Source organism: Narcine bancroftii, chromosome 7 (assembly GCF_036971445.1).
Source record: "Narcine bancroftii isolate sNarBan1 chromosome 7, sNarBan1.hap1, whole genome shotgun sequence".
NCBI lineage: Eukaryota > Metazoa > Chordata > Chondrichthyes > Torpediniformes > Narcinidae > Narcine > Narcine bancroftii.
In genome coordinates this window covers 177,890,132-177,914,524 of record NC_091475.1, presented here as the reverse complement: position 1 = coordinate 177,914,524, position 24,393 = coordinate 177,890,132, and the positions used below count along the sequence as shown (strand labels likewise).

The 24,393-nt window shown below is 35.4% G+C and overlaps 1 protein-coding gene across 2 annotated transcripts in view; it reads left to right on the top strand.

Moving 5' to 3' along the window:
• Positions 1–24,393, top strand: part of usp12a (ubiquitin specific peptidase 12a) — a 71,722-nt gene that overhangs the window by 8,038 nt on the left and 39,291 nt on the right. For both annotated transcript variants that reach the window (XM_069891483.1, XM_069891482.1), the window contains exons 2-3: positions 12,890–12,970; positions 17,704–17,917. In XM_069891483.1, coding sequence (XP_069747584.1) covers positions 12,890–12,970; positions 17,704–17,917 — 295 coding nt within the window. The remainder of the gene's footprint in view (positions 1–12,889; positions 12,971–17,703; positions 17,918–24,393) is intronic.

The following is a 24,393-nucleotide window of genomic DNA, read 5'->3' as shown; positions in this document are numbered from 1 at the left end:
ATTGTACTATGAGTTATTCCATATTTGTACTTCAACTGTTCAAATGTTATTAAATTATTTCCCAAAAAACAATTTTCTATTCTTTTGATTCCTTTTCTCTCCCATTTTCTAAAGGAAAGGTTGTCTATTGTAAAAGGGATTAGTAGATTTTGTGTCAATAGTAATTTTGTTATTTGATAATTCATTTTTTTTCCTTTCTAAGTGGATCTTCTTCCATGTATTGATGCAATACTGGTGAGCTTTTATATTGCACCAGGTTTTCATCCCACTTATAAAGTATATGTTCCGGTACCTTTTCCCCTATTTTATCTAGTTCTATCTTAGTCCAGTCTGGTTTTTCCCTTGTCTGGTAAAATACCTTAATTGTGCGGCTCTATAATAATTTCTAAAATTTGGTAACTGCAAACCACCTTGATTATACCTCCCATTTAATTTATCTAACACTACCCTTGGATTCCTCCCTTTCCACAAGAATTTCCTTATTATTCTCTTTAGTTCCTTAAAGAATTTTTCTGTTAAGGGAATTGGTAATGTTTGAAATAAGTATTGTATCCTTGGGAACACGTATATTTTAATGCAATTTACCCTCCCTATCAATGTTAGCGGTAGTTCTTTCCAGTGTTTTAAGTCTTCCTGCAATTTCTTTATTAGTGGCTGATAATTTAGTTTGTACAAGTGGCTTAAGTTATTATCTAACCTGATCCCTAGGTATCGGATTGCTTGTGCTTGCCATTTAAATGGTGATTCTTTTTTAAATTCTGTATAGTCTGCGTTACTCATTGGCATCACTTCACTTTTATTTGCGTTGATCTTGTACCTCGATATTTCTCCATATTCCTTCAATTTCTTGTGTAATTCTTTTACTGAGACTCTGGTTCTGTTAGGTATCCTATGATGTCATCTGCAAATAAGCTGATTTTATACTCCCTCTCCATTATTTTATTTTCTATTCTTATCAGTTCTGCCAAAAGTTCTATTGCTAAGGCGAACAATGAGGGGGATAGGACATCCCTGACTAGTTGACTTACTTAATTTAAAGTGACTCGATACATATCCATTTCCTGTTACCTTTGCCAACGGTCCATTAAACAATGCTATAATCCAATTTATATTTTTTTGGTAGATTGAACTTCTGTAATACTTTAAATTTTAAAGGAATTCCACTCTACTCTGTCAAAGGCTTTTTCTGCATCTAGAGCAACAGCCACTGTTGGTTTCTTATTTCCTTGAACTGCGTGGATTAGATTAATAAGTTTCCAGACATTGTCCGCTGTTCGTTTTTTCTTAATAAATCCAGTTTGATCTTGTTTTACTATTTTAGGTACACAATCGGCCAATCTGTTTGCTAATAATTTCACTATTATCTTCTAGTCTGAGTTAAGTAGAGATATTGGTCTATATGATGCTGGTGTTAATGGATCCTTCCCCGTCTTTGGTATTACTGTAATTATTGCTGTCTTACATGAATCTGACAAGTTTTGTGTTTCTTCTATCTGGTTCATTACTTCCAGGGGAGGAGGAATTAATAAATCTTTAAATGTTTTATAAAATTCTATTGGAAATCCATCCTCTCCTCGTGTTTTATTGTTCGGCAGCTTTTTTAATAGATCCTGTACTTCCTCTATTTCAAATGGTTTTATTAGTTTGCTTTGTTCCTCTTCTTGCAATTTCGGCAGTTCAGTTTTAGCTAAAAATTCCTCTATTTTATCATCTTTCCCCTCATTCTCAGATTGATGCAATTGTTCATAAAATTCCTTAAAATTTTCATTAATCTCTGTTGGATTATATGTAATTAGTTTGTCCTTTTTCCTTGATGCCAGTCTGATTCTTTTAGCTTGTTTTATTTTAAGTTGCCAGGCTAATATTTTGTGTTTTTTCTCCCAGTTTGTAATACTTTTGCTATGTTTTCATTGTTCTTCTCCACCTTGTACGTTTGTAATGTTTCGTATTTAATTTTTTTGTCCACCAATTCGCTCCTTCTCGTTATATCACCCCTTTTTACTAATTTGTTTTCTGTACTTACTATCTTCCTTTCCAACTGCTCTATTTCCCAATTGTAGTCCTTTTTCATCTTAGTTACATAACTTATTACCTGTCCTCTAATGAAGGCTTTCATTGCATCCCATAATATAAATTTGTCTTTCACTTATTCTGTGTTTATTTCAAAATATGTTTTAATTTGGTGTTCAATAAACTCTCTAAATTCCTGTCTTTTAAGTAGCATGGAGTTTAACCTCCATCTATATGTTCTTGGTGAGGAAGAAAATTCAATCTTTTTTAGAATACCTGTATAAAATTAAAATAGTTTTAGATCCAACAGTATTTTTATTGGGTAGTTTGCAACTTCTGAAAGGTTTGGGATTAGATAAGTTTCAGCTTGCTTTTGTATATTTAGCTTTATCCATAGCGAAAAAATGTATTGGTAGTACGTGGAAAGATGCAAATATGATTGATATTAATAGATGGCATAATGAGATGAAATATTGTTTAATAATGGAAAAATTATGTATGTTTCGCGTGATAATTATAATTTTTTTATTAATAAGTGGTTGTTATACTCAGAATATTTGTATTTCAATTTATATTGATTAGATTTTAATATGTATATTTAACTTTAATATTCTTTCTTTTTTCTTTATGGCTCTCCTTAGGAGAGTTTGCTGAAGGGGGGGTTCTTTTCTTTTTTTTGTCTATATATATATATATATATATATATATATAAAAACATTCATGTTTATGTTTAATTGCTGCATATGTCATATTATTTGTTTTTTGAACTAATAAATAAAGTTTAAAAAAAATATATACATGTTCTTGGTGGGCTGTCCTCCAGTTCTATTGCTAATAATAGGGGTGAATGATTTGATAGTAGTCTAGCTTTATACTCAGTTTTCCTAACTCTCCCTTGAATCCTTGAATATGAGCTGACAACAAAAACATATCAATCCTTGAGTAAATTTTGTGCCTACTCGAATAATATGAAAATTCCTTCTCTCTTGGGTGTTTCCTCCTCCATATATCCATAAGTTTAATTTCCTGCATTGATTTAACCATAAATTTGGCCACTTTATTCTTTTTACTTGTCTTTTGTCCAGTTTTTTCCAACATTGGGTCCAAATTAAGGTTAAAATCTCCTATCAATATATTTCCTTGTGTGACTGCAATCTTCAAAAAAATCCTGCATAAACTTTTGATCCTCCTTGCTAGACGCATATATATTGAGCAAATTCCAAGCTTCTGAGTATATCTGACACTTTATTATTGCATATCTCCCTGCTGGATCTATTATTTCCTCCTCTATTTTGATTGGTACATTTTTGTTAACTAGTATGGCTACACCTCTAGCTTTTGAATTATAGGATGCTGCCGTTACGTGTCCTACCCAGTCTCTCTTTAGTTTTTTATGTTCCGCTTCAGTTAAATGCGTTTCCTACAGAAATGCTATATCTATTTTTTTCCTCCTTCAATAAATTTAGTAGCCTCTTCCTTTTAATTTGGTTATGTATTCCATTAATGTTTATAGTCATATAGTTCAACATGGCCATCTTATATCTTGCATACACCTCTTTTCCATCTCTTTGTCACCTCTATCCCCCTTTTCCCCATTTTCATCTCTTAGTTTTCTTTTATTACACTTAAGGTACGACAACACATTTAAGACATAAAGTACCCCTGCAGTTCCCACATCCACTCATACCTTAACCCCAAAAGTTCCCCCCTCTCTGAGTTGCCCCATATCCCTTGCCGGGCAGCTAGAACTCCCCCTTTCATTTGAATTGCGATCTTGTTTGCAGCATCAACTGATTTTGCAGTGATGGTTATTCCCCCTCAACCCAGCCCTCTCCAGAAAACACTTTTTTATAAACACATATAACAAAGCTCTCTCTTCTTTTCCCCCCTCTTACTCCCTTCCCTTTTCTTTTCCCCCTTTAGTTCTTTACATATACATTGTTTTTACATCTTTATCTATACTTTATCGTCGTTCCTCATTCTTGTTGCATCTCTTCATCTCTTCTCCTGTCCTGCAAAAGTTTTGCGAATTCTTGCGCTTTCTCTGAATCCAGGAATAGTCTGTTTTGCTCCCCGCGTATAAATATTTTAAGCACAGCTGGATGTCTTAATATGAATTTGTAGCCTTTTTTCCATAAAGTCGATTTCACTGTATTAAATTCCTTCCTCCTCTTTAAGAGTTCAAAATGTCTGGGTAAAAAAAATATTTTTTGACCCTTGTATTCCAATGGTTTATTATCTTCTCTAATTTTATTCTTTGCCTGTTCCAGTATATTTTCTCTTGTATAATCTCAAAAATTTTACTAAGATGGATCTTGGTTTTTGATGTGTTTGTGGTTTTGGAGCTAATGCTCTGTGTGCCCTTTCTATTTCCATTTCTTCCTGCATTTCTGTTGTTCCCAGGACCTTCGGGTTCCATCCTTTATGTCTGTGCTTTCTTCCTTCAGGCCCACTATTTTTGTTGTTTCGCCTACTATAATTTTCCAACATATCAATTTTCTGAGATAACAACTCTTGTGTCTCTTTAAATCTTTTGTCACTTTCTTCCAATTTTTCTCTTGTCATTCACTTCCATTTCTACAGCCGTTTCCACTCGTCCACATTCTCTACTCTTTTCCCTATTTCTGCCATTACCAGTTCTAACCTTTGCATTTTATCTTCTGTTCTTTTCATTTTCCTTTTAATTACATTAAACTCTCATTGACAACCATTCTTTTAGTGATCTCATTTGATCTTCAAAGAAAGACTTTATCTATATTCTGTTCATCAGTTTTACCTCTTATTTCTCTTTGTCCAACAGTTTTACCTTCTATTTCTCTGTGAAGATCTTGGTCTTCTTCCTCTTCTTCTGTGTCTTCTCTTTGTGTCTGTGTCTCTGTTTTTCCTGATGAGCTGCTTGTATCTCTTTGTTCTTGCTGGTCCTCTTGTTGCTGGTCCTCCCCTCCTGGGCTGCTCGTCTGTTGTGCTTCCTGATGTTGGTCTTGTCTGTCTTCCCTCTATTTCCCACGTTTGTTTCATCGCTCCCTCTTCTGCTGTCTTCCTTGACCTCCAGCTGAGACCTGGAGTCGGGCGTCCCTCAGCTGCTCGCTCTGACAGCTCGCTCCTCTGCTAAGCCCCCCTCTCGCCAGTGTCCTCTTTCTCCTTTGATTGCGCACTGCACATGCGCAGTTGCGCACTTTTGTTTGGCTCTGAGAACTATTTTTGTAGTGCACCGGCTGGTGGGTCACGACTCCGCAGGGCAGGCAGTGACCTCGAGGTTCGGGCGCTCATCACCACCTCAGTGTCCTGTTCCTTCATGCAGGTAAGGCTGCCTTCTTTCTTTGGCGACTTTTCTACTTTTTTTTTCCAGTTTTTACTTTCTCCTTGGAAGCCACCTTCTTTCTCTTCTCTGTATTTTTATCTTCTATTTCTTGTATTCTATTTTTGTTATGCTTTGCTTTTTCCTAACTTTTTTCCTATTTTCCTTTAGAAGGCTGGTTTTCTCAATTGGCCACTACTCCATCACGTGAATCCTCCCAAATTCTTTCATTTCAATGAATGTTTACCTTGGTGCTACTCTTAGTTAAACTAATGGAATATATACTGTTTCCAATTTCAATAAACACCACAAAACCTATTCTCAGCTACAAAATGTGTGCGCAAGAATTTGTATGAAGGAAAATTTCTAAAAGCCTGGTCATTCATAGTCCAGGGAGTTCCCTTTTTTAAAAAAAATTGTTTAATAGGAGCTAACTGCAATACAATGGAAAAACAAGTCAGGCTGATGCATGATTTGGATGATTTCCCCCCCACCCCCACTGCCATTACTCCGAAGGAGATTGCCCTGCACCAACCTTGATGTTAATGGATGGGGAGTAATTGAAATGTGCAAGAGAACTTCAGTCCCCTACTCTACTCACTTTACACCTATGGCTGTGTACCTCAGTACTACAATAACACCATAACAAATTTGCTGATGTGTTGTATAAAGCAAGGGGATGAGTTAGCATACAGGATGGAGATTGAAAACTTAGCTAAATGTTGCACCAATAACAATCTTGCACTCAATGTCACCTAATCTAAGGAGCTGATTGTTGACTTCAGGAAAGGAGAAGCCAAAGGTATACAATCCAGTGATAATTAAGAGATCGGAAGTGGAGAGGGTGAGCAGATTTAGGTTGTTGGGGGTTACTATCTCAGAGGATCTATTCTGGACCCAATACATCAATGCCAACATGAAGAAAGCATGTCAGCGCCTGTTCTTCCTCAGGAGTTTGCAGAGGTTTGGTGTGACACCAGAAACCCTGGGAAATTTCTACAGAGGTGTAGTAGAAACGAGGATTTGAAAAGATGGACAAATTTACCTATAACTTTAATTGGAAGAGTTAATTGTATTAAGATGAATATTTTTACAAGAATTCAATACTTGTTTCAGACTTTGCCAATTTTTATACCACAACATTTTTTTCAGAAATTAAATAAACAAGTTAGAAAATTTCTTTGGAAAGGTAAGATGGTGAGAATATCAATAGAAATATTAACATGGAAATATGAACAAGGTGGGTTACAACTTCATAATTTTAAAAATTATTATAAAGCAGCACAATTAAGGTTTCTTGCTTCTATACCTTTATATTTGGAAGTATGAAACCATCATGGGTGGGAATTGAATTAAATAAAATTGGAGAGGATATAGCTGAAGAACTTATTTATAAATGGGAACCAATATTAATGATTGTTGACAGGGATGCCCATTATTGAAATATTTGATTAGTATTTGGAATAAGATTAAATTAGAAAATGATGAAGCTCTCTCACTAAAAATGCCATTAGGTAATCCTCATAACTTTTTCAAAAGATGATCCTTTTTAAGTATATGGTATAGTAAAGCAATTTTTAAAATAGGAGATTATGAGGGTGGTAGATTGATGTCATTTGATCAGTTGAGAATTAGATGTAACATTCCATGTAATACCCTTATTTTATTATTTTCAATTGAGATCTTATTTGAGAGAAAAATTAAGATCAGAAATGGTTTTAAAGGACTGTACAGAATTAGAACAATTGATTACTGATGGAATTGTCAAGAAGTTTATTTCATTAGGCATATGTGAAATTACAAGAGAAAAATGGGAACACTATTTAAATATATCAGTAGATCAACAAATTTGGCAAAATCTGTGTAAAGATGCCATGTCTAATACAATTATATATTACCCCTCAAAAAATGAATAACTGGAAATCGGGCAGGTCGGATAAATGTTTTAGATGTGGTGAGGATACTGGAACCTTTCTTTATCCTATATGGTCTTGTTCAAAAGTTGAACCTTTTCAATTTCTAAGTAAATTCTTGCAACAGGTTATAGGTGTTGTTTTTCCGGTGAATCCTGAGTTGTTATTGATGGGGAATTTTGAAAATATAACTCCTAAATTACATCTATTAGATTTTCAATTGAAATTTGTTAAATGAGCTCTGGTGATAGCAAGGACATGTATTGCTGTTACTTGGAAATCAGATACCCCTTTAACAGTAGGAAGATGGCAAACAGATTCCATTAGGAAAAAAAATACATCTAATTTGAGAGGTAAATAGTCTATATTTTTACAGATTTTGAGCCCGTATGTTCAAACATTAGGTTTGAATTTATAAATAATTCCTTTGAATCCTCCAGGCCAGTGAAGTCTTCCCTTAATAAATTGTGTCTTGGTGAAATGTTTTTGGGATTTTTGAGTGTTTCCTAAAGTAATCCAATTTAATGTAAATCTATTTTTAATATAATATTTTAGCAATTTAGTTTTTTTTAGTATAGTTTTAGTGGGGGTAGGTAGGGGATGGGGACTGGGGGGGATTTAGATGGGTTTTTTTCTATCATTGTAGATCAACATGTATTTAATCAATTATTTGTAACAATGTGATATTTGCTTCTTATTTTATGTGTTGATTTTAAATAAAATATTCAAAAAAAGTGTAGTAGAAAGTGTGCTGACCATCTGCATCATGGTCTGATAAGAGAACACCAAGGCCCCTGAGCATAAAGTCCTCTAAAAGGTAGTGGACGCAGCCCACTATCACCGATAAAATCCTCCCCACTATTGAGAACCTCTACAGGGAATGCTGCTGTGGAGGACATTAGCAATCATCAAAGACCCATGCCACCCAGCACATGCTCTGTTCTCGCTGCTGACATCAAGGAAGAAGTATAGGCGCCACAAGACTCACACCACCAGGTTCAGGAACAGCCGCTATCAGACTCCCTAACAACAAAGACTCATTTTAGGACTCCTGTCCACTTTATTGATTTCTTTTCTCTATATTGCAGTCAGTTTGTTTACATTTTTTATCTGTTTACAGTTCTTTTGTTTGTTTACATGTTTACGCTGTACAGTTTATTTTTTGCCATTTAGTAATTACCATTTGGTGATTCTGCAGGAAAAATGAAGTTCAGGGTTGCATGTGATGTACTCTGACAAGAAATCTGAACTGTTTACTGGCAAATTATTAAAAAAAAAAGTGGAATTGATAGGATTGCTGCAGCAACCAGCATAGAAGAAGGCTAATTGCTCAATTGAATCTGTGTTATGAGCAAATATGGATAATATGTCCTATTATTTGGGGGAAAATGGCAAGGATGCATTTTGCACTTTGTTAATACTAGTTAATATGAATAGAAATTAACTGAATAGAAGATCAATCTTTTGGAGAAAGGCTAGTGGTGCATATCTCTGGTGTGATTTAACTGCTAACTTGAATTTAGAAAGTCACTGAAAAGGAATCGGACCTTTTTGCTCACCATGTCTGCAATGACCATCAAATATCAATCTATGCCAACCATGTTTTTCCTTTATTTCCATCCCACCAATGAATTCTCCTACTCACCAGGACAGGTCAACCCTGATCATTGGAGCTTGAGGCAGCAGTACTAACTACTGTACCACTCTACAATCTAGTTTTAGACCTATTGCTTTATTTATGGTGCAACATGCTTAAAATGATTTCTATCTTGCTAGGTAAAGTAATAGGGAGACTGCCAAAAATCTAACTAAGTTAATTGAAAGCATATACCCTTGAATGCAAAATGCATGTAGAATCTTTATTTCAAACAAATCAATTACCTGTAAAAATGAGGCAAATGTCATCGCACAATGAAAATAAGAAATTTGTGTCTTCTACTTTTACACACTGGGTCAGTTCATTTCGTCTTCTCCTTCTGTCATTTTAGGTGGTGGAGGTCCGCGGTAAAACTTCTCTGTTGTGTTCCATGTTTGGTTCCCAAATTTGTTCGAATACTGTGATGTTATTTCTTAAATTGTATGTATTTGTTCCAATGGAATACATTTATTCATTTCTATGTACCATTGCTGTATTCTCAGGCTATCTTCTAATTTCCAGGTTGACATAATAGATTTTTTTGCTCCAGCTAAGGCTATCATAATAAATCTGTTTTGTGCTCCATCCAAATCGAATCCAAGTTCTTTACTTCTTAAGAAAGATCTCTGGATTTTTTGGTATGTTGCTTTTTGTGATTTTATTTAATACCTGATTTAGATCTTCCCAAAATTTTTCCATTTTCTCATATGCCCAAATTGCATGTACTGTTGTTCCCGTTTCCTTCTTGCAACAAAAACATCTGTCTGATACTGTTGGATCCCATTTATTTAACTTTTGGGGCGTGGTGTACAGCCTGTGTAACCAATTATATTGTATCATGCGTAATCTCATGTTTATTGTATTTCTCATAGTTCCGGAGCATAGCTTTTCCCATGTTTCATTCTTTATCTTTATGTTTAGATCTTGTTCCCATTTTTGTTTGGGTTTACAAACTTTAAGAATTATTATAGAGCAGCACAATTAAGATAGCTATCAGATTTTTATCAAACAAGGAAAAACCAGATTGGACCAGATTAGAGCTAGATAAAATAGGGGAGAAGGTACCTGAACATATACTATATAAGTGGGATGAAAAGTTGGTGCAACATCAGAATTCACCAGTACTGCACCATCTGCTCAACATTTGGAAGAAGATTCACGTAGAAAGGAATAAAACAAATTACCAACTACCAAAATTAATATTGATGCAAAATCAACTAATCCCTTTCACAATAGATAGCCTTTCTTTTCGAGAATGGGAGAGAAAAGGGATCAAAAGAATAGAAAATTGTTTTTTGGGAAATAAATTATTATCTTTTGAACAAATGAAGGACAAATCTGGTATAACTCAAGGTACAATGTTTGCATACCGCCAACTGAAAACCTACTTGAAGGACAAATTGGGAAGCAGACTGAGGTTACCAGAAGGAAGCAATTTTGAATATGTGATTACAGACACAATGATAATTAAAAGATTTATAACAAACATGTACATCAAACTGCAAGAGAAAGAGAATGAGGACTTCCCCTTTCTTAATGTCAAAATGCTCCAGCATTGACCAAGGCTCTTCTCTCTGGTGAAAACTGAAGGCAAGTATTCATTTTGGACCCCCTCTGTTTTCAACCACATGTTCTCCCCTCACCCCCCTTCTCCTCCCCCATCTCAAATCCGTCTTAACCTCTAATCATCCTTCTCTTTATGTACATATGCTGTCGAATGCTTCAGGGGTTTCCTTAATCCAAATGGGCAAGGCCTTGTGCCCCCACCCCTCCCCCCAAAGCTCTCCTAAAGTCCTTTCTTGTTTCTTACTGCTACCATATAATTTAATAAGCTCTTCTTGACTTTTGTTTCCTAAACCTTTTTGCTTCCTTCTTCCTCTTGATTTGTTGTCCCCATCTCTCTTGTCAACCATGGATCCTTTATCCTACCATTCTTTTCCCTTTCTCAGTGGGACAAACCTATCTTGAACCCTGCAGAAATGGTCCCTCTACATTTCTGCTGTAAAGAGACTTTGATGTTCATTTACAATGGATAAGTTACTTTCAAGGGATGTAAAATTGTCCAAGGATATTGAGTACAAAGGCAGTTAAATGTTACAACACAACTGATAATTTATCCTACTTTAGGAAAGTTGTAATGAGAGTGGCACAGAAGAAATTCACTGAGTTCCTTACAGATGTGTGTGACTTAATTTACAAGGAACAAAAAAGTTAAGATAAAATCTGATTATTATCCTCAAGTGAATGTTTTCAATAAAATAAATACTGTTAAACAATTTCTATTAGTTGACCATTGGAGGACATAAAAGAAGTTACCTAATGTATAATGGAAACTTTCAAAAGAAATTTTATTTGCAGAGGTTCGGTCTTCTAGATTGAGGCAGAATCTATAACTGCTTTTGAAAGAAAAGTGGATAAATATTTGGAAAAGGAAAAAATCTAGCTAAATATTTAATTCCCAAGTCTATGCAAGGATGATAAAACTACACGGGGAAATCCAAATGAACAAAATGTCTTAAACAAGTTAATGGAGTACTGCAATAATTCATTGGTTTATTGAACATCACCAAGGTAGAACATGATGTAAAAAAAAATTAAGGAATGTGATCCCATCAAGATGGAGGGAAAATTAAAAAAAAACACTAATGTTACACAGCAGAACCTGGCAAGTACAAAGAAAAATCGCATTGGGTGAACTACGATTATGAATTGTGCAAAATATGGTGAATATTGACTGCAGGGTTTTTGATTGGCAGCTGAATAAAACTTTATTTTACAATGTTTTACAAATGGATGCTTCTAATCTGATCCAAGCTTTTGTCTTTGACAAGATGTCGCCGTGCAAAATTAACATCTGAAGCTAGATTTGTTATTCCATTCAGCATTTTAAAGCAAATTGGTGTTGGAAGCTTGATAACTGGTTATCTACAGCAGTGTAAAAAATGCTGAATTTAGTAAAAGGGAGAAGTGATGACAAAAACGATCCAAGTAGTTGACAGATAACAGTAACATATCAAAGGCATAAATTGTCAGTCAACAAAATAAATGTGTATGAATTTTGGTCAATTATCCCAGCATTTCACTGCCAGTGTTTCTTTTCTCTTTGGGGAACGAGAGAAACATTCCTTCATTTGAACAGCTTTTTGTTTTCTATTTGTATGAATATACATAAAAAGAATGTGGAAAATGTCTGGTGCTGGTAATATAATCTCCAACAGCCTTTCACAATAAATAAGGATCAATTACTAAAAATGTTAACAACCTGCATTTGTACCATGTTTTCAATGTAATAAAATGCACCTGAGACTTCATGGAAATATTCTCAAAGAGAAAGTACTACTTTCTATTATATTTCAAAATCTGAAAACAGCATTGAGAGGTGGACCAGTATTAGGGTGAGAATTTGTGATGAGTATAAAGAATGTGAATAAACCTGATCATTTTTAAGGTGGAAGATCAGGGGCTAGCCAGGAAGCAGTTAGAAGACTGGAGTCTGGAATGAAGAAAGTTGTTAGAGGCGGATGCAGTACATGAAGAGAGCAAACCTTGTTTCAAAAAAAAGTTAAACCCTAATGCCAAACTGAATCTGTACATTACTATGTAGTTACTAAGCATAACCTGAAAGATTTCAGAAAGTTTTTTGAGGAAAAGCACGTAATTGGCTCGTTTATTATGATCAAAATCTTTTCACAGCTGAGTTTGGAAACACAGTAAATAAGTCATCACTTGCCACTTGTCCTTCTTGTTGACCTTAAATTAATTCCATGTGCTTATTAATGTCCTGTGCAACAATTAGTTACAATAACAAGGTGCACATGTTTGCACTTTAATCTGATTATGATACAGTGGCAACCTAAAGGTTATACCTGCACTGAATCTCCTGAACTTCAGATGCTGTGTGAGATATCAAGAAGTTTATAAATTCCTTGAGTGTTGCTGTTTGGCATGAGAAATGTAATCTGCTTGTACTTTGATGTTCAGTTTCTACTTTGATTTACAGATAATCAATTTTTTTTTGGTGTTTTTTTCCAGGGCATCAATGCCTCTGCTTTAGAGAAAGAGATTGGGCCTGAACAATTTCCAATCAATGAACATTATTTTGGTTTAGTCAATGTAAGTATTTTAAATTACAAAATGGCATCAACAAATCAATATTGATTAGATTATTTATAAGTCAACTATTTTAAAAGTAATTTAACTATATAATAGTGTAAATGTCTGAATAGCAAAGTTTTAAATATTTGATTTCATCCTTTATGATATTTCAAGTTTGTTATGGCCAGAGATTTACCATATTTGACAGCATATAAGACCCACTTTCTTTCCCGACCGTGATCATCGTGACTCACTACCATAACCGACATTTTTCGTTGTGCACCAAAATATTAACTCATGGTGATAGCAGTGGAAAAGTTTTACCAGAGGAGTGTTCAAGCTGTACTGTTGGATACAAACTAAAAGTGGTAAACTACGCTAAGGAGCATGGTAACAGAGTGGCAGAGAGTGTTTTTGGGGCACTGCCTACAGAAAAAATGATACAAGAATGGAAAAAGTAAGAACAGCTACAGGCTGCTAAAAAAGGGTAAACGTAACCTTTGTTGTTCCACCCCACATTGGGCAGAACTTGAGGAGGAGTTTTTTAAAAAAACTGGGTGATAAATGAGAGGAATTCGGGGAAATGCGTTTTTTACCAAAATGATCATTAATGAGACTAGGAGATTAGGAAAACAACAAAGGAATCAGGGTTTTGCAGGAACAGAAGGTTGGTGTTACCATGTGTTTTTGTTTATGATAACTGTATTGATAGCTTGTTCTCTGCTATAACTAAGCTGCTTTTGTTAATTACAGCAGTATTATTGTTAAAAAGATTTTTCCTATTGTCCTAGTTGCATGTTTTGTCCAAGTTTTAAATGCTTACCCGTAAGTACACTAAAACAAAATCCTTTATATTCCCCGCTGAATGGGGTGGGGGTGGGGGGGCGCGTTGTCTATATGCCTGTGGGTCTTGTATGCAGTCAAATACAGTAATTGTAAAAGAATTTGATAGAGGACATGTGTAATTTAGTTACTTGGAAGCTTGTGACTTTATTTAAAATATAATAGATATCTTTTTAATTACAACCAACAAGGAAAAGAATGCTAAAATGGCATCCTAACTTTCAACTGTACATCCAATATCCTTTACACTTGGGGGGAAAAAAAAGGTTGGGAAGGAGTATGCCCTCCACAATGAGATTAAAATACTTCATTAGAATGGAGGAAGTGAGCAGATCTCTGAACCGACTTTCCATGAGATTGAATTAGAGTATAAAATGAAACTATCTAATTGGTTCACAAAGTCTCAAGCTCATCATCCCCTTTGAAAGCAGCCATGCTACACTTGTTATATTTCAAGTGCACGCCTTTAATCCTCTGAGTTTGTGCAAGTGTCTATTATTACCAGGACAACAATTGACAGAACTAGCATAAGAATGGGCTCTGACCTTTCTGGTACTCATCATTAGTCCCACAAATTAAATTGCAGAATTATTACTAATGAGGAATGATAAAATGTTCCCATCCTCACTGCAGCTCAGACCAGTACAAACAAAACATCAAACACAGTAATCACCCATTAGCGTAGCTAGGACTAGCGCAGTCATGTAGTTACCAAAAACCTTGTTAACTCTGGGCAGGAGTTTCTGTTAAGTTGTACTGATTTTTGTCATGTAGTTCATTCAAAATTAGCAGAATTAATTTGAGGTACCTCCAAGATTATTCCCATACTCACTTATGGCGGATCCTACAATTTGAGTGTAAAAAACTTGTATGAAGAAATTATCGTCAGCAAGAGGTAATGTCTCAGTCATAACCATATAACCATTTACGGAGCGGAAACAGGCCATGTTGGCCTTTCGAGTCCGTACCGGTTGACTGATTTTGTGCGCCCTCTTCAGGCATTGGTCACTGCAGGTGGAATCAGTCGTAGAAATGTTTGTGAAACGTGCAGTTCAATACTTCATAGCTACTCTTAACCATTAGCAAAACCAGTCTTCAACCATTCAGTTTACTTCAGTTGCACAAAGAAAAGGCTGTGAGCTGGATAGAGCAAAGACAAGGGACAAACTCCAGGTTGGTGACTTGTACCCCAGAGGCAATGACTGCTGCAGTGGCATCTGCCTACCAATATGTAAAATTGTTCAGCCATGTCCTGGCTATATATTTAAAAAAAGGATAAATTCAATCCAGTTAATTACTCTCCCAGATGAAAGTGTCATTCATAATGTTATTCAGTAACACACGCACACCAAGACATTTGTTTGGATTCTACTATTAGCATTTGGTTCCAGATCTCATTAGGTGAGAGTGTCTGCCTGTGATTTCCATGTCCGCATATAAGCACGTTTGGAGCCCAAGTAAAACTAAATTCAGTTTGAGTGAAATATTGTTTTTGGAGTCTGTATCTCTCACCAAAAATTACTTGTTTTGGAAACCAATTATCTCAATCCTGGACATCAGTTTAGTATTTCCTCAGAGTACTGTCCAAACCACAATCTCTTTCAGATGCATGAAATGGAGATTTTTGCTACTGATTGTGCAAAAATTTAACAACTCCAGAGATAATGAAGTCACCTGGGTAAGATTTAGGCATGGCCTATTAAATGGAAGTCAAATTTCTGCCACATGAGTGGAAGGCAGTGACCATCTCCAACAAAAGAGTGTTTAGCTCTCTTATGATATTTCCATCAATAAGTCTCCTATCTGCCTCTTGAGAGTTATTGTTGACAAAATTGGCCAATTCACATAAAAACTGGCTAAAAGAATATAGCTGGGAAGATTCTTTGACACGTGAATTACTCCAGAGTCCCATAAGATTTTCCATTGTCTACAAGGCAGGACTATGAAGGACTTGTTTGAAAGAGTGCAGATTCAACATTCAAATTCATTATCAGGGTGCATACATGACATCACATACAACTTGTAGATTTTTTTTCCTTTAGATCAAGTAGAATTTCTACTTGTTGGTAACTGTAAACTGTACTCGAGGAGAAATGTAAACAAATAAATGTAAACTGTGCAAATGCAGAAAAAAATAAATATTCAGTAATAATTGTATGCAAAGTAAGTCTTTAAATGAGTCAGTAGCCCCTTTTTGACTGGTACCCTGTCCCAGGAATTTACTGGGACAGGGTCCAATGGAAAAGGAACACTGCTGAATGCTGGTATCAAGTGATGTCATTTCACGCCAGGGATTAACCCCCTTTACCCCTACTTGTATTCCTGGCATTTGCTGACACCGGTTTGCTGATAAAACCAGTAGAAAAAAGAGAGCAGATAATCACCTGTTTCCAGTTGAAGGTAGAACACTCCGATCCTGGGGATGAGTGTGTTCAGTGGAAAAGTAATTAGTGAACCAGTTAAGGGTGGCCAGTGGAAACTGCGCAAAGGACTTCCTATTCCAGGACGCTGCACAGCCAATTAACTAGGATGCCAGTGGAAAAGGGGCTTCTAATTCCGTCTGTTGTTTAGCAGTCTGGTGGAGGTGTAGCAACTGTTTCTAAACCTGATGGTACGAATCTTTGGCACCTATACCTCTTTCCTGATGGCAACAGCGAGAACAAAGTGTGTCCTGGGTGATGTGGATCCTTGATGATTGTGGCTGCTCTCTGATGGCAGTATTCCATGTAGATGTTCTAAATGGTGGGGAAGGTTTTGCCTGTGATGTGCTGGGCTGTGTCCACTAATTTATACAGGATTCCCCTATCCACCTCTGTACATTTGAAGTTTGATGTCATTCAGTCCAAAGCTACTCACTTGACTGGCACCCAATTCACTGTATTCTATTATAAGATATACTGGAGTAGCATATACAGTCATTTTTGATTGCATACCCTGTACTGACTGCGGGTTTCTCTGTACCACCTTGATGTGAAATGTCTCAACACTAGAATTTGACACATCAATGTGATATTACTTCAGAACGTCGATTGCTGCAGATTGGGCTTCTGACAATAAGTGCATCATACTTTTAATTGATTTGAATTGGTGCAGGACCATGGCTTCAGTATATGTTCTGAACAGTTAGGCGAGTTCATGGGATGATTTAATATTACTATAGTTGAGCCAGGATTGCACCATTTTATTTAAAATAAGTTTTGAATGCCAGGCTGAGGGAGAAAAATGCTAATGTGGATTACAGTATAGGCTGAGGTATTCTTTCCTCATTTGCATAGCCTGGAAATATCAGTATGAATTAGTGGATATTTGGTTCAAAATGACCCATCTTTACCTGGTACTGAACTTCAGCCTTTTCATTTAATTTCATTCTGACTAAATCAAGCAAAATGTATGTCAAGAGAGCCATCTCCTTGCACTTGACATTCTTTACACTTGACCCCATTTCTGCGCAACTATTCACATGAAATAGCTTGTGCTACATTACAATTGGGCGGATCTAAGTTTAGCACAATAATTGCACTGGGCAAGGATCAATGGAAGCAAGAAGTTCTGAGAACCGATTGTGATAGGAGGTATATATAGTTCACGACATATTGTTTTTGTTCCTCCATTTCTATTAATTATATTCATTTATTTTGATAATTAAAATAAGATTCTTATTTTGTTCATGCATGATATGTCACATAAGCCTTTAACATTTATTTTAAAATAAACTGCAACCTTTTTGCTCTTCGCTGGGTTGAAAACTAAAATAGAGCAATAATATTTCACTTGGGAATTATGATAGATATTAGAATGGCTGGAATGTGATCATTTACTTGTAAAACTTTGTAAAGTTTTGTTTCAATCAATTGCTTTTGGCACTACTCTGTGACAGACTTCAACTTGTTTTGTCCCTTTGTTTTCAGTTTGGGAATACCTGCTACTGTAATTCAGTCCTTCAGGCACTTTATTTTTGTCGTCCATTTCGAGAAAAGGTTCTCGCCTACAAGAACCAGCCAAGGAGAAAGGAAAATCTACTCATGTGCTTAGCTGATCTCTTCCATAATATAGCCACACAAAAGAAGAAAGTCGGTGTAATACCTCCCAAGAAGTTTATAACAAGATTACGAAAAGAAAATGGTAAGATTTTAAAAAAAGAAGGGAATTAGTTTAGTTTAAATTGATCATTATTAGGGATACAGTCAATAGAGTAATCGTCAATGACTTAAAATCTGACCCAGAAGCTACTGACAAAATAAATGGAGATGATTGATCGTTGAGTAAATCACTGGGAAAAACCAATGTCTAACTTCTGTCTTGTAGTGTGTTACGAGCCCAGAGGACCCATAAACCCAGCAGCAATAGATATTCACCAAGACAAATGGTTACTTTAACCTATCATTATTAACTTAAACTAACCCAACTTAACTCCTTTCTAATTCTAAGCGCACGTGTATGTAATGTGTGTATAAGTTCAAAAAAGTTCTTCGATTCACAGTCCAATCTCACTTATTCCTCTAAGTTCACTGGTTGCTGGCAATTCTTATACTGTGCACAGAATTTAACATTTATGAAGTTCACCAGGCTTTGGTGCTTGAAAGGTAAATGGTTGGTTTTCAGAGAGATTTGTTGTTCACTGGACACCCACAACTGATTTCTTTTAATCAGCCACTTCAATGTCTTGCTGAAGAAACTTGCCCCCTCAGGATTCTCCAGATGATAACTTATTTCTTTCAGGTCACTACAGAGTTCCTTTTTGTTTCTTTTATTCCAAGTGAAACATTAGGCAGCCAGTTCTCTCCTCTTGCATGAACCATGAGGGCTTTGACCAGGCTGAACTAAGGACTCAAAACCTTTCTTCCAAATGGGATTTTCAACAAACTTGCCAGCTTGTCCTGTTTCAGTCCCAGTTGCTGCTGTTAACTATAAGACTGCAGAACTGATCTCTCTCTCTCTCTCTCTCTCTCTCTCTCTCTCTCTCTCTCTCTCTCTCTCTCTCTCTCTCTCTCTCTCTCTCTCAGAGAAAGCCTGTTTTATTCTCTCTGCTTGCAAAACCACATGACCTTCTTAGAACTACAAGTTCCACTCAGACAACCTACGGCTTCTAAGAGTTCTTTCATCTGTTGTCTTTTTGTGAACAACAATCCATTAGTGACGTCTCTTGGGTACTTTTTTTTTTTTTTTAAATTTTTTATTTTTCACACCATAAATCACAATAGCCATGATATACACTTTTTCTTTTCCACACATTTACAGTGACTTTTTCTCCCTCCCCCCTCCCTCCTCCCAAGCCACCCCCCCACCCCCCCCCCCCTCTCATCCATTTTAGGTATACGATCTAGGTTGCATTAATTCAGTTAGACAATGTTGTCATTCAACAAAAATACACCAGAAATTCTACTGAGTCCATTCTTTTCTTTTCTTCTCCTTCCATCAATTTAGGTAATGTTTGTTCCCGGTAGGTTTTCGCTATTGTATTTAATGTAAGGCTCCCATACTTGTTCGAATATTTCAATATTATTTCTTAAACTATATGTTATTTTTTCTAATGGAATACATTTATTCATTTCTATATACCATTGTTGTATTTTCAAATTATCTTCCAATTTCCAGGTTGACATAATACATTTTTTTGCTACGGCTAGGGCTATCTTGACAAATCTTTTTTGTGCATCTTCCAAGTCAATTCCAAATTCTTTATTTTTTATGTTACTTAGGAGAAAGATCTCTGGATTCTTTGGTATATTGTTTTCTGTTATTTTATTTAATATCTGATTGAGATCATCCCAAAATTTTTCTACTCTCTCACATGTCCAGATTGCATGAATTGTTGTTCCCCTTTCTTTTTTACATCGAAAACATCTATCAGATACTGTTGGGTCCCATTTATTTAACTTTTGCGGTGTAATGTATAGTCTGTGTAACCAATTATATTGTATCATACGCAGCCTCGTATTTATTGTATTTCTCATCGTTCCAGAGCATAACTTCTCCCATGTTTCCTTTTTTATCTTTATATTTAAATCTTGTTCCCATTTTTGTTTAGTTTTACCATTTGTTTCCTCATTTTCCTTTTCTTGCAGTTTAATATACATATTTTTTATAAATCTTTTGATTAACATTGTATCTGTAATCACATATTCAAGGTTACTTCCCTCTGGTAAACTCAAGTTGCTTCCTAATTTATCTTTCAAGTAGGATCTCAGTTGGTAATATGCCAGCGCTGTATCTCCAGTTATATTGTACTTATCTCTCATTTGTTCAAAGGATAAGAATCTACTTCCTGAAAAACAATTTTCTATTCTTTTAATCCCTTTTTTTTCCCATTTTCTAAAGGCAAGGTTGTCTATTGTAAAAGGGAGTAGCTTATTTTGCGTCAATATTAGTTTTGGTATTTGGTAATTTATTTTATTTCTTTCTACATGAATCTTCTTCCATATATTGAGGAGATGGTGTAATACTGGAGAAGTTCTATGTTGTACCAATTTTTCGTCCCATTTATATAATATGTGTTCAGGTATCTTTTCCCCTATTTTATCTAATTCTAGTCTCGTCCAGTCTGGTTTTTCCCTTGTTTGATAAAAATCTGATAGGTACCTTAATTGTGCGGCTCTATAATAATTTTTGAAGTTTGGCAATTGTAAGCCTCCTTGTTTATACCATTCTGTTAATTTATCTAGTGCTATCCTCGGTTTCCCCCCTCTCCATAAAAATCTCCTTATTATTTTCTTTAACTCTTTGAAGAATTTTTCTGTCAGTTGTATTGGCAATGCCTGAAATAAGTATAGTATCCTTGGAAAAATGTTCATTTTAATACAGTTTATCCTTCCTATCAGTGTTAGTGGTAGCTCTTTCCAATGCTCTAAATCGTCCTGTAATTTTTTCATTAGTGGATTGTAATTGAGTTTATATAATTGGCCTAGATTTTTGTTTATTTGCACACCTAGGTATCTTATTGCCTGCATTTGCCATCTGAATGGGGATTCCTCCTTAAATTTTGAGAAATCCGCGTTATTCATAGGCATTGCTTCACTTTTATTTACGTTTATCTTGTATCCCGACACTTCTCCATATTCCTTCAATTTCTTATATAGTTCTTTTATTGATAGTTCTGGTTCTGTTAAGTACACTATCACATCATCCGCAAACAGACTGATTTTATATTCCCTGTCTTTTATTTTTATTCCTTTTATATTATTATCTCTTCTTATCGATTCTGCTAGTGGTTCTATAGCTAGCGCAAACAATAATGGTGATAGTGGGCATCCCTGCCGCGTTGACCTGCTTAAGTTAAATTGCTTTGATACATGTCCATTTACTGTCACTTTCGCTAACGGTCCCTTATATAATGCTTTAATCCAATTAATATACTTCTCCGGTAAACTGAATTTTTGCAATACTTTGAACAAGTAATTCCATTCTACTCTGTCGAAGGCCTTCTCTGCGTCTAAAGCAACTGCTACTGCCGGTGCTTTATTTCCTTCTACTGCATGAATTAAGTTAATAAATTTACAAATATTGTCTGTTGTGCGTCTTTTTTTGATAAATCCAGTTTGGTCTAAATTTACCATTTTCGGTACCTGTTCTGCTAATCTGTTTGCTAATAGTTTAGCTATTATCTTATAATCTGTGTTTAGCAGAGATATTGGTCTATATGACGCTGGTGAGAGTGGATCTTTCCCTTGTTTTAGTATCACTGTAATTATTGCTGTTTTACATGAATCTGGTAAGTTTTGTGTCTCATCAATCTGGTTGATTACATCCAGGAGGGGCGGTATTATTAGGTCTTTAAATGTTTTGTAGAATTCTATTGGGAGTCCATCCTCTCCTGGTGTCTTATTATTTGGTAAATTTTTTATTATCTCTTGTATTTCTACTGTTCCAAATGGTTCTGTTAATTTATTTTGTTCCTCTATTTGTAGTTTTGGTAGTTCAATTTTAGTCAAAAATTCATCTATTTTCCCTTCTTTCCCTTCGTTTTCGGTTCGGTATAATTGTTCATAGAATTCTCTGAAGTTTTCCTTAATTTCTTTTGGATTATATGTAATTTGTTTGTCTTTTTTCCTTGTTGCCAATACCATTTTCTTAGTTTGCTCTGTCTTAAGCTGCCATGCTAGGATCTTGTGTGTTTTTTCCCCTAGTTCATAATATTTCTGTTTTGTCTTCATTATATTCTTCTCCACCTTATATGTTTGTAATGTTTCATATTTTATTTTTTTATCCGCCAATTCTCTTCTTTTGGTTGTATCTTCCTTTATTGCTAATTTTTTTTCTATGTTTATTATTTCCCTTTCCAACTGCTCTGTTTCCTGATTATAGTCCTTCTTCATCTTGGTTGCATAACTTATTATTTGCCCTCTAATGAATGCTTTCATTGCGTCCCATAGTATAAACTTATCTTCCACTGATTCCGTATTTACTTCAAAGTACATTTTTAATTGTTTTTCAATAAATTCTCTAAAATCCTGTCTTTTAAGTAGCATGGGGTTTAATCTCCATCTATACATTCTTGGAGGGATGTCCTCTAGCTCTATTGCCAATAACAGGGGTGAGTGGTCCGATAATAGTCTAGCTTTATATTCCGTTTTCCTAACTCTCCCTTGAATGTGGGCTGATAACAGGAATAGGTCTATCCTTGAGTATGTTTTATGTCTAGTCGAGTAGTATGAGTATTCCTTTTCTTTTGGGTTTTGTTTCCTCCATATGTCCACAAGTTTCATTTCTTGCATTGATTTAATTATAAATTTGGTTACTTTGTTCTTCCTGTTAATTTTTTTCCCCGTTTTATCCATATTTGGATCCAAATTCAGATTGAAATCCCCTCCTATTAGTATGTTCCCTTGCGTATTAGCTACCTTCAAAAAGATATCTTGCATAAACTTTTGATCTTCTTCGTTAGGTGAATATATATTAAGTAGATTCCAAAGCTCTGAATATATCTGACATTTTATCATAACATATCTCCCTGCTGGATCTATTATTTCCTCTTCTATTTTAAATGGCACATTTTTGCTAATTAATATAGCCACTCCTCTTGCTTTTGAATTATACGATGCTGCTGTTACATGTCCTACCCAATCTCTCTTTAATTTCTTGTGCTCCAATTCAGTTAAGTGTGTTTCTTGGACAAATGCTATATCTATTTTTTCCTTTTTCAGTAAATTTAGTAGTTTCTTCCTTTTAATTTGGTTATGTATTCCATTAATATTTAGAGTCATATAGTTCAGCGTAGCCATTTTATATTTTGTTTATCTTCTCTTTCCGTTTTTCCATCATTACCTTTCCTCCTTTTCCATTTCTGTTTTCTTATTTTCAACTCTTTACCAGACAACATTCCTACAACATCCAACATTTTCCTTATTCTCCTATTTCTATCTTCTTTATCCCCAATCTCCCCTTCCCCTCCTGAGTTGCCCTTTATCCCTTGTCGGACAACCACATCTCCCCTCTCCATTTGGATTTGCGAATCCACTCGCAAGCGTCAACTGATTTTGCAGTGACCGCTCTTTTCCCCCACCCAGCCCCCCCAGAAAAGATTTCGCTTTTTATATGTCACAAAGGTCACTCTTTTAATTCCCACCTTATTCTCTCTATTCCATTACCTTCCCTTATTAATTCTTGTCTATACTCTCTATGTTTTCTTCTAATTACAGATACTTTCACATATGCCCATTGTCTCTATTCACTCTTATACCTCTTTACCCGCATACATATCAATCGTGGTCATTTTTACCCTCCTTACCCGTCTTCATCCCTCAGTCTATTTTTGTCTTTACCCACATACATATCAATCGTGATAATTTTTGCTCTCATTACCCGTCTTCATCCCTCAATCTATTTTTGTAATTGTTCTGCAAATTTTCGTGCTTCTTCTGGATCCGAGAATAGTCTGTTTTGTTGTCCTGGAATAAATATTTTCAATACCGCAGGATGCTTCAGTGTAAATTTATATCCTTTCTTCCATAAAATCGCTTTTGCTGCATTGAACTCTTTTCTCTTCTTTAGGAGTTCAAAGCTTATATCTGGATAAATGAAGATTTTTTGCCCTTTATACTCCAGTGGTTTGTTGCCCTCTCTTACTTTTTCCATTGTCTTCTCCAGTACCTTTTCTCTTGTAGTATATCTTAGGAATTTTACTACAATAGATCTTGGTTTTTGTTGTGGTTGTGGTTTAGGGGCCAATGCTCTATGTGCCCTTTCTATTTCCATTTCTTGCTGTAGTTCTGGACATCCTAGGGCCTTAGGGATCCATTCTTTTATAAACTCCCTCATATTCTTGCCTTCTACATCTTCCTTAAGGCCCACTATCTTTATGTTATTTCTTCTGTTATAATTTTCCATTATATCTATTTTTTGGGCTAGTAATTCTTGTGTCTCTTTAGTTTTTTTATTAGATTCCTCCAATTTCTTTTTTAAGTCTTCTACCTCCATTTCTGCTGCTACTGCCCGTTCTTCCATCTTGTCCATTTTTTTCCCCATTTCTGTTAAGGTCATATCTATTTTATTCACTTTCTCTTCTGTGTTGTTTATTCTTCTTCTTAAATCATTGAATTCCTGTGTTTGCCATTCTTTAAATGACTCCATATATCCTCTAACAAGAGCAAGTATATCCTTTA